The sequence below is a fragment of the Centruroides vittatus genome, unplaced genomic scaffold (assembly GCF_030686945.1).
Source record: "Centruroides vittatus isolate TY-2023 unplaced genomic scaffold, ASM3068694v2 contig_2153, whole genome shotgun sequence".
NCBI lineage: Eukaryota > Metazoa > Arthropoda > Arachnida > Scorpiones > Buthidae > Centruroides > Centruroides vittatus.
This window is the reverse complement of record NW_027121343.1, coordinates 1-11,534: the sequence shown is the minus strand read 5'-3', so window position 1 is coordinate 11,534 and position 11,534 is coordinate 1. Positions and strand designations below refer to the sequence as shown.

At 33.8% G+C, this 11,534-nt stretch overlaps 1 protein-coding gene and 2 long non-coding RNA genes across 3 annotated transcripts; 1 reads left to right on the top strand and 2 right to left on the bottom strand.

Annotated features, from left to right (window-relative positions):
- Window positions 1–405: 405 nt before the first annotated feature.
- On the bottom strand, window positions 406–4,709 carry LOC136970740 (uncharacterized). Its single transcript, XR_010880027.1, has 3 exons — window positions 4,463–4,709; window positions 2,526–2,559; window positions 406–709 (listed from the first exon to the last, which is right to left on the bottom strand). It is a non-coding gene; the product is annotated as an uncharacterized lncRNA (long non-coding RNA).
- A 1,207-nt stretch (window positions 4,710–5,916) lies between these two features.
- On the bottom strand, window positions 5,917–7,632 carry LOC136970739 (uncharacterized). Its single transcript, XM_067265191.1, has one exon. The coding sequence runs from the start codon at window positions 7,630–7,632 to the stop codon at window positions 5,917–5,919; it is 1,716 nt and encodes a 571-aa protein (XP_067121292.1).
- Window positions 7,633–8,261: 629 nt separating this feature from the next.
- Window positions 8,262–10,928, top strand: LOC136970741 (uncharacterized). Its single transcript, XR_010880028.1, has 2 exons — window positions 8,262–8,672; window positions 10,823–10,928. It is a non-coding gene; the product is annotated as an uncharacterized lncRNA (long non-coding RNA).
- The last annotated feature ends 606 nt before the right edge of the window (window positions 10,929–11,534 follow it).

Sequence of the window (11,534 nt, the reverse complement as noted above, 5' to 3'; positions counted from 1 at the left end):
CCATCTTGACGTCACTAAGTATCCTGGATCGAGATTACCGGAAGGTCCGCCATCTTGGCTACCTAGGTACACATTAACCAACACTCACTGTCCTGAAAGGAAGCCTTTTAAGAAAATTTTGTAGCTTCTATATTTCTTAAATAAAAGGGTTCAATAATAAAATTGTCTCAGTGCCTACCATACCCACATATCTCCCCTCATCCCTGTTTTATCCTGAGATCAAATTTTTCCTATATCAGCAACCTCATCTGACGCTTGTATACAAGACAATAGCGTGTGGAATTGTTATTGCCTTGTACAGCGTGTGAAGGGACAGAAAGTAGACTAAGACCCATCTATGTATGTATGGTCACAAAGAAATATATTTTTCTGTAAATGATATATTAAATATTGTTTCAAAGTGTAAAGAAACTGTTACATAGTATTTCATTTACATTGTCATTTATTAATACAGGTAGTCCCTAGTTAATGTGGTAGGTGAAAGTATTAAGCAAAGTGCTTAGTAGTAACCTCCTTTAAAACTGTAAAACGGTACTGTGTAGTATTTAAATTGGCCTAAAATTTATGAATTGCATTAACTAAGGACTACATGTAACAGTACTTAACACACATATTAAAATAATATAAAGACATTAATATTTTACTCACTTCTAGCAAACATAAATATTGTAATCTGTGCGGCTCTTCGAATTGGATAGGACTCGGACAGCTATAGAAAATATCTGAAGATGTAATCGAATTACTTAAATAAATAAATATTTATTGATAAATAGTTAGCACTTTATGGAGGTGGCTACATATCAAGATTTGATTGTATTTTATAATAATGGTATTTTACACTTTAATTACATAATTATATGTTGATAAAAATGTTAAGATTTAATTTTTGTGTGTTGGTGTGTTAATTTGAATTTCATTAAAACATATAAATAAACGTTTATAGTCAAAATAAAGGAAACCTTTATCATAGGAAATTCAAATATTAACTAAATATATCATGCTAATTAACATCTATGATTGATTCTAAATTCTTCAATCACTTTTACATTATTATGTGTATAAATAGAAATTAATAAAATATAGAAAAAATTTCAACAAAATATAAGAATGGACTGAATTTATAGTATAATGAGTCTGAGCCCTGATTAACTGAGGCAAACCTGTAAATACACTATTTATACTCAGTGGCATGTTAAAGCTTCGTGGGGCCCAGGCAGATTTGAATTAGGGGATCCCATGTACAGTGTTAACTTCAGACATTTTTCTTTGCAAAAATTTTTTCTTATGAAAGATTGAATTGAGGCTCTCTAATGGCAGAGCCCCAGGCAATTGCCCCTTTTTGCCCATAGGATAATGTGCCACTGTTTATAGTCTAATTCATATAAGAAAGTTTAAAATGATAAAATGTATGATTAAATTCAATAGAGTATAAAAAGAGGCGTAAATGTGATGTATTGTATAAATCTTTTATATTCATAATTTTTCATCCGAAATGGCCATGGCCATCCGTTTCGTCTGAGTTTTCGGTTATCCAAGGTAGCATCGGTCCACATTCCTTGGGTAATCATGATTCTACTGTATTACCAGTAATTTTATACGGGAAACAGAGAATGAATAAAACACACAATTCAAGATCAGGTAAAAAAACAATCTACAAATATGAAATAAAATTATCTATTAGTACTCCTTTATAATAATACTAAATCTGGTTCAAATCACAATAGTTTATAAAAGATTCATACCAGACGGCTGAAAGACAGAGGCAGTTAAGGCATCGGCCGACCTTTTCGAAGGACCCTGGATCAAATTTGGACAAGAAACCTCCCAAGAATTTTCCATAGGTGCTCCGTCCCGGATATGTCAAGCCCTTGCCATTCAGCAGCTCCATTTGTGGGCTTGGCCAAATCGACAATTGAATATGGAAAAAACCCTGCTAGGCGCCAGAGGGCAGAGTGAGAGTATCATAGAAACAGCGACCCTACATAGAGTGGGAAAAGCTGAGGAAGAAGAAGAAGAAGAAGAAGAATAAATATTTACAAAACTGTATTTAATTACATTTAGACTAAATTAATCTACCAACAAACTGCATTTGGACTATGAATGTAGCCCGACCACGACTAGATATTTGAATTAATGTTAATAAATTGGGCTTGAAAATCACTTATATGTGTGTATTTAATTTATATTTACAATTCATTATAGATACAGATTAGAGGCAAAAATCAGAATAGGCCTATATCAATCAGCATTGTATTTGTAATGGATATTCTTATAATTTATATTTTTGATTGCACAGTTATTTTCACTTACAATCAAAAATCGAACCTGTTACCGGCATTTATCCTATAGAAGATCATCCCACAAATGATTTTCTATAGGATAAATGCCAGTAACAGGTTTGATTTTTGATTGTAAGTGTAATATACTTCCAGTGTTAGTAAAGGGTTGAACAATACAGTTATTTTCTTAAAAAATAATAAAAAAACCAAATATCTGATTACTGAAAATAATTATGTAACACTTACTCTTTGGATTAGCTGTTCATTGTTTGCAAAATACCTGTAAAATAAAATTTTCTTTAAAATTAAAATGCATATAGAAAATAATTACTACTGTATTTTATGGTATATAAGATACACATCAGTTTCAGCATAGAATATTTATGAAAAAGTATTTAGCATATATAAGCTATCCTGCACTTTGCACTCGACCCCAAATTTTTTCCACTATTCAAATTCGGTCGATCTGTTTTTACATTTTTAAGAAATTTGCAAATAATTATGTAAATTAAGTGGGACAGTAATGACAGAGAGCAACTACAGGGAGAAGATAAAGTTCCAGCTGCAACAGTAGCCTACAGAGAAGTGTGTGTTGGGTGAAGAGACAGTCAATTGTGAAACGTTTTGCCATAAAGTGAAAATTTTTTAACGTTTATTGAAATATTTTTTAAAGAAAGAATAACGTTTAATTAAACAATTCAAGAGTTGGCCTAGGGAGAAGTTACTTGTAGCCTATTGAAGGCATTTTTCCTAAATACAAGAGAATTCATTAGCCAAAGGGGAGGGCAACTTCACATATAAGACAGCCATTTTTGAAACAAAAGCCACATCTTATATGCAATAAAATACAATAATTCATAAAAAATAAGAAACTGAACAATCATTTAAAAAAATTGCCAAGATCTTTTGATTTCATCATTTTATTAAATCAAATTTCAAATTCACAACTTTATTTTTTCTTATTGTACTGACTAACAGGTCAAAATCAGATATATTTTTTTCTTTTTATGGTTTGTGTCCTTCATTATCAAAACATGCAATTATGAATGATTTAGCTAAAGTTAATGGACAGCTTCTGTCTATATTTCTGGATAATTTAAGTTGAATTCTTGTCAAATGCATACTAAGCAAGGTTGTTGTAACTTTTCCAGATGCATTATCTCTTTTCTACTACTTAATATCTACTAAATTCTTTCTAGCATTCCCTAAATAAAACCTATCAATTCTTTCTGTACAACATTATAATATACTACTCATATTGTGCAATGGGCAGTGCTGCTTATCAGTGACACTGGCAGGACTTTACAGGTGCATCGGTATACAATGGAACGATTAACTGAACGAACAGATCAAAAATAATTACCGATGTACGGTTACACCAAACTTAAGGAAATTTTGCAATTCTAATTACATACTATTCTTTTTGCTCTCATTTCCACATTTTGAGCATGCCAGGGGAGCCTTTGCGAGCCCATCAAAATATAGACTTAACAACATGGGACAATTTATTTCGGGATATAGTAAGAGAAGATTTCTTCACGTTGCCTCATAACATTTGGCAAAACTAAAAACAGCTATCGGAAAATGCTTTAAAGAATTTAAACTCTTAAGCCCGGCACAAACTAGTCAACGTTGGAGCAAACCGGTCTCCTTCGACATCCAAGCAAATTTACCCGCAATCAAATGGTGGGCTCGAGATCCTTTTGACAAAACGAAGGCCCCAAATAATGTTCGACAAAGACCGCATTCAACTCATCGGATATTTTTATTCGGCAACTAGCGACACTTGCATGCAGTCAATCATCAGTTCACGTCAATCACCAGCAGTAGTCGAGCAAACGCCGGCATGTCAGAAAAACCAGTTTCTGTCCACGTTAAAGCAACTACATCATTTAGTATGTGCCGAACTTTCCGCATCATCTTTCAAATGTGGAAGATGTCCAATAGAATACAGAAGAAAAAAAAACCTATGCAGAGAATAAACTTTAAATGGCACTCTGTAGAATTTTTTATATAATCCTTCAAGTCATCACTACAATGAATTTACGGCAATTGTTCATTTTCTTTGTTACGTAATTTAAAATGCGTGTCGTAACACATAAATCATCAACGTAATAATACGACTTACGTTAAACTTTAATATGCTAATATATTCAAAAATAATTAATTATTAACATATTTACCTTAACAGAAATTTTAAAACCATTTTAACTTGTATTAACCTCGGGCAATTAATTAATGGGAAATTTTAAATCAAATACAAACGCCACTTAAGGGACCGTCACTTATAACACTAAATATAGCAATTATACCTAAAATATGATGATTTAATACTACAAATAAGACTTTAATAAATAAATTAGTGAAATACAGATTCGTTCGATGCCGTCGCCATGAATAGGCGGAAGTGACATCATCCAAACAAAGATGGCGACATCCACAAAAAAGAGCCCACTCAAAGCGATTTGAGAAAATTAATGAAGGAGAGGAGAAGCGAGTTAATTACTAAAGGAAAACAACGAATCGATTCGCCTTTGGCAAAATATCCTTTATTAAATATACATATAAACACATAAATATAAGTTCTACTTACATTTTGTAGTACACGTGACTAGAGGTCGAGTAATCGAAATGTGCTTAGTGCTTGCATGGTGATATTTTCGAGATATTTGACAGATTATTTAAGTCTATTCGATAATAGTTTATATTATACAACTTTAATCGGTTTATTTCGGTCGTAGAGCGAAAGAATGCATCTGTGACGTCACTCGATTATAGTAAACAATTGTCAAATTCAGCCAGAAATCTGTCGTAACGCGATTATAATTTCGAGTTAACTTGGGTAAAATTTACATTTCTTTATTCATCGCGACAGATTATACCTATTCTTCCGTTTCTCGAGGGTTTGGAGCGGTAGGAGGTTGGATATATTTGAATTGAATAAAGATTGAGGATCCGTAGACTTGTTAGGGCCCTTATTTTCTTTGGCAAACGATCCGAGCCGGTTTTGGTTGCGGTTCGGCCATGCTTGATGGTAACTTGCACTGAAGTGAAGCCGTCGAGGCTTCCGGAGTGGTTGCAGGTAGAGAATGCCTCTAGTGCTTGCGTTCTTGTATGAACTGTTTATAAACAGCTTTAAAGTATGTTTGTGGCACTTCACTGAATTTGCCTTATTCTTTTTATTTGTGTTTTCTTCCTTTTGAGCATTTTTGATTGCTCCTTTGCCACCCCTCTCGGTTTGCTGCACAGATTTTTAAGAATTATCAGAGTTAGAATCACCCTTTTAAGAAGAAGAGCAACTTTTCCTGTTAGATATGAAAAAGAAGTAAACTAACGACTTCTCCACACATGACGGGTTGTATAAGACAAATAAAATTAAATACCTTCTACAAACCGATAACCGGTGCGAACTATTTTTCGAAATGGCGAACGTTTTCACTGCCCCTCCTGGGCTCTTCCTCAGGCCAATTCTGGATTTGATAATTGAACAGCATAAATAAATGGAACGTGTTCCGTAATTTAAACGATCGAGTACGTTGGGCAACCGTGTGCCGTTCCAAATATTTAAATTTCCTTTTATTCCGTTTGGGAAAACGATGTGCGCCTCCTATGATAAATACGCGTGACGTCAACCGATTTACGACCTTTCTTCCAATAAAAACTGCCAAGCAGTGGAGAGATTCCTTTCTTCTTTGAAATTAATACATGTTGTTGTGCGATCGGCTTTATAAATTTCAATCTCCTCCAGAGTTCTCAGATGTTCTTGATGTTGGGTGGTGCGGATCACCTTTGCCTCATTAAAATTCGGTGTTATATCCGGGTTTGCTGCATACGTTGACAATGCCGTTGTGTATTTATGGCGGGTAATGTCGGATTTATGCTCCTTTATTCTAGTGCATAGTGGGCGTTTAGTGGACCCTATGTACAGTAATTGTTTCTGCCATCTGTCGTCCTGTAGAGGGATACTGTACACTCCCGGAAGCCTATACGGGTTAGGTGCGTCTTTTCCGTTTCTCAATAGGCTGTATATGGAAGGGTTTCTCCGATAAGCGATTTTAATTCCCCTTTTTTTCGCAATTGTGTTGTATATTGTTTTAAGGTGCGGGTTGTATGTCATCGGGGTCCTTTCTGTGTTTTCTTCTCTGGTAACTTTTTTCACTACGCTTTCTTGGTTTGTTATACTGCTTGTATGGAGGTGCCGGTTATATAACTTTTTTACGATGTTAGTGTAACCGTGCTCTCTTGCTATTCTATTAATAAACGTTAATTCCTGTTGTAGAGCATCGTTTGTGGAAGAGTGCGTGTAGGCTCTTTCTATTAAAGCCCTAAAGGCAGCCATTTTATAGGAGTAGGGGTCACAGGAATCGAAGGGGATGTACGATGGTATGGTTGTAGGTTTTCTGTAGACCCTCGTTTGTAGTATCCTTTTTTCGATCCTTATTTCTATATCCAAGAAGTGGATTATTTCAGGACTGTGTTGCTCCATTTCCAGTTGTAGGCCATAGGGGTTGTCGTTCATGGCCGTTTTAAACTGCTTTAGGTCCGGCATCGATTTCCAGAGGATAATGATGTCATCTATGTATCTTCCGTATAAAATTATGTTTGAGAGAAACGGTGACAGTGTTTTGGCTTCCAATGCTCTAATTACCATTTCACATAGGTCCCCGGATAGCGGACTCCCCATGGGTACACCCCTCTCCTGTGCATAAGCCTTTCCTTTGAATTGGAATACTGAACTATAACACGCCAAATGGGCTAACTCTAAAACTTGATGGTGCAGGCTGTCATCATTTACTTTCTCCATGAGGAAATCTCTCAGTGCACAAAAACAAGGTTCTATTCTAATTGAGGGGTATAACGATCTAAAGTCCCATACTGTGGCATAACCGGGTGTGTCTATGCCTTTAAGTTTTTGTATCAACTCTTTCGGACTTGAGATATTGAACTGATAGCCATTCAGATGTGTGGATAACATATTATGCACTGATTTCTCCAGTTTAATAGTAGGAGCTCTTCCTTTGTCCACTATAGGTCTTAGCTCATGGCCTTGCTTATGCGTTTTAGCAAAAGCGAAAAGTTTAGGTACGTCCGGAGCGTCCGTAATGATGTTTCTCATACTCAGCTTCTTTGCGAGTTTGGTGTTGGCGAACCGCTTAACTCTCGCTTGCATTTTATCTACCCAGTTTGCTTCCATCTCTGTGCATTGCGTTGCGGAGAGGTATTCATTTAATTCTCTCTCATACGTATCCCGCTTCATTAAAACCATTATTTTGGCTTTATCTGCCCTTGTTACGACTATATCGTTAGATTTTATCCATTTGGAGGCTTGGCTTAGTTTATGTTTAAGCTGCATGATCTCCTTTGACTGTTTAGCTCTATTAATTCTTAAAGAGTTAGAATCACCCTTTTAAGAAGAAGAGCAACTTTTCCTGTTAGATATGAAAAAGAAGTAAATCATGTTTTTGGAGAGAACTTTTATACTTACATTTGACTGTCTTTGCATTTGGATTCATTTAAAATTATAACAAATTCTTGACAAATATACAGAGAAATTTTGCTTATTAGGAAGCCAAAGATTTTTTCTAAAATGTCAGTTTTACTTTTAGAATGCATATTCTAACAGTAACAGTAAACTGTGATGAATATGTTAATATTCAAAAGAGAGTTTCAAAGAATATTACTTGTAGAATATTCATAGAATATTACTTGCAGTTAATGCATTAGTAGAGAGGTTGAGGCCAAAGTTTTAAATGCGAAAACGTGTATGCCGGATGTTCAGTGCCGCTTTCCTGTAAGCCTAGAAGTTTGACAGTGGTATTTGGAAAGTCAGTGGAATCATGCTCGACATTCCAAATGCTATTGTCAAACTTCTAGGCTTACAGGAAAGCAGTGCTGAACGTCCGACATACACAGTTTTGCATTTAAAACTTTGGCTTCAACCTCGCTAGTATCTAAACAATAAAGATATAAATTCATATTTCTCATTGCAATCTCATTATATCTAACTTTCATCGATAAAGCTATTTTTTCCAAAAAGAAATGAATCTTTGTAGCTTAATTTATTTAAAAATGAGCATTTTTGACTCTTGATCAGTCATATTCAGATTTTAAACAAAGTAAGTGCTGATATAAAGGTTAGTTGCCTTTCAATTAATGATATAATCAGTTATTCGTTCAAGTTATTTGTTCTGTTGTTATCATTAAAGCTTTCTTCTAATGTTTCTGATGCTTTTCGAATTATATAATTTTATATTAATTTCATAGCATTTATGTGGCGGACTTTAATTTATTACATATAACAGTACTGGACAATTAACGTGCATTGTTTGTGATGTCTCCCTCAAGGGTGAAGCTTTATGGTCTGTTCACATAACAGGAAAGACACATAAAGAAGTAAGATTTTGAATGTTTTTTTTTCTTTATTTATTAATATTAATTTTCATATTTTCGTACAAAACTCGGGAATTAAAGTTAAATTCAAATTTGAATTACAAAGGTTATACAAACATAAGTTCGAGTCCTTATTTCTTTATTTTCTTCCCTTTATTCCGATCAGGAACCACCATGCAACTTGCAACTTGAAGTCAAAAAAACTTCTAAAATTAACGAACAAAACACTATTAGACGACATACAACACAATTAAAAATGATCTTCGGCGCCGACCTGTCTTTATAGGCTACGGCGTCTACAAAGCATTAAAAACTGTAGTCTTTTTAATGCTTTGTAGACGCCGTAGCCTATAAAGACAGGTCGGCACCGAAGATCATTTTTAATTGTGTTGTATGTCGTCTAATAGTGTTTTGTTCGTTAATTTTAAAAGTTTTTTTGACTTCAAGTTGCAAGTTGCATGGTGGTTCCTGATTGGAATAAAGGGAAGAAAATAAAGAAATAAGGACTCGAACTTATGTTTGTATAACCTTTGTAATTCAAATTTGAATAATATTAATTTTCATTAAATATTAGAATCATTTATATTATTAACATTATATCTTTTAGTTATGTAACTAGCTAGCATTAAAATATGTACGGGCAGGGGTCATTCTGGAAAATTTTAAAATATTGCCAACTATTTGCCAGTTTAAAATTTTTTTTTGCCTCTTCAAATTATTTATTGTCACTAGTTTTACTTACTAATTAATGCAAGGGCCAGTATCTTTATCAGCTTGGTGTCTGGAAAGCAAAAGTAACATGTTAAGCCGTTACTTAGGAGAAGCAGATTGGACATTTGGGTCTCTGATTTGAACGAAACCTGCTGAGCATGTAACCCTCTCTTTGTTGGCACTAGGAATCATTTTTGAATAATTTTTTAATGAATAATTCCAAATAACACATCAAAATTTTTGTTTTAGTCTACTAAAAAGAGATCAAAGTGAAAGAAAGTCATCCTAAAAACGTCCCCAAATTTTCTGTCAGTCAATAAAAAATCTACAATCTGGAAATGCTGGGTGGCATTGCAAAAACTGTCTTTGGTTCTCGACGTTATTTCCTTCTTTTCTGTCCGAATTTATTATGTGACCTTATGAAACCACTAGGTGTGTGGTGCACAGGACTCCTATTGTACAGAAGCTTGACATTTTGCTGTTTTTCCCGAAGTGTGATTTGTGATTTAATTTCACACTGAATGTCGAAACAAGCGGATTAGTGTTTTTATCGCCACTTGCAATTGCCGATATTATATTTTTATCCCAATTTAATAAAAATATCGCCAAGTGACAATTTTGACACTATGCAGTGACCCCTCTACAGGATAATTCTATACCTTTTTTTTAAATTATAGGTTTGGCCAGGGTGGTGAAGGATGGGGCTCAACATATTTGGATGGACCACCCTGAAAAATACCTAGAGTTTTTTTTGACTTGCCTGGATTCAATTCTCCAGAGTGTAGGCTGACACCTTAGTCACTTGGCTATTTGGCCATTAGAAATATGATGTCATTAATGTATGTTTCTTTAAATGGATTAAATGTTTTTGTAAAATTTTTATCTAGTTTGATGCAGAAATTAATGTTGGTTTGCCACTTCTCATGCTTCATTTCAGAATTTTGAGGACACATACCTATTTACTTCAATATTCTTGTTGTTTCGTATATTTTTTTTTTACTCTTTTTTGCTCTGTGAGTACTAAGAGAGCCATTTTTTTAGGTGCATTGCGAGTTTAGCCAGTCCCACAATAGGGCATATGGGGGACGAGTGATGGGGCCTGATATAACTAGGACAGATCACCTCTTAAAATTCTTAAAGTTTTTCAACTCTTGGATTCAATCCCAGGTCCTCAGAGTGGTAGGCTGAAGCCTTATCCATCTCAGCTGAGATTTGTGTTTAATCCATCCAAATATAGACATCTATCTTATATTGAACATGACATTGACATGTCTAAGATAATGTTTGAATACATACATGCTTGCAATTGCATTTGTTGCTAGGTAACATCAGTTTATTTTTTGACACTATTACGTATAAAACATAAAAATAAGATAACTTTTTTTGTACTTATTTTTAGAAAAAGACATGTTATCTGATATCCCTTTTTCTTCTTTAAACAGAAATTAGAGGCATTGAAAAGGCGACAGATAAATCCAGAGAAACCTTTGAAGCCCGAAATTAAAAGAAAACATGAAGATACTCAAATAGAAGAAGATGATATAAAAGGTATAAAAATTTTCACGATATCAAATTTATATTATAACAAAATAATGAAACTTTTAAAGCAAAGCAATTGCTGGATTAGATTGAGCTATATTACTGCTACCATTAATGATAATATCTAAATTAATAGTTCTGGAAGTGAAGATCAGACAAAGATTTGGGTACCATAACTGACAACACATTCACATAGTAAGCAGCTGTTGTGGGTTTGTTTCATTCTGAGCTAATTCTTTTCTTCCAAAACTTTCCAAATTAATTAATAAATATTAATTTAATTATAGTTATTAAAATTTAATAAGAGATGGCACCTAACGCCTATCTCTAGGCCAAATTATTTAACATTTAATTATTAATAGCAGCAGTAATTTAGCACGATCTAATCCAGCAATTGCTTTGCTTTAATATAACTATTGGGCTTACAGATGTTTATATTTGTAATGAAACTTATATAAAATGTCTCTTTTATTACACTATTTGCTTTATATTTATGAACATTTTTGCTTAAATTTTTCATAACACTATTAAAAATGTATATATGAACTTATAAAACTTATTTAAATATTTTAAATTACATCAGAAAAGTCTTTAGACTTGAGATTATTACGCTCA

Coding starts and splice junctions, on each gene's coding strand:
- LOC136970739 (XM_067265191.1), bottom strand. CDS start 7,632: ATGCAGCTTAAACATAAACTAAGCCAAGCCTCCAAATGGATAAAATCT.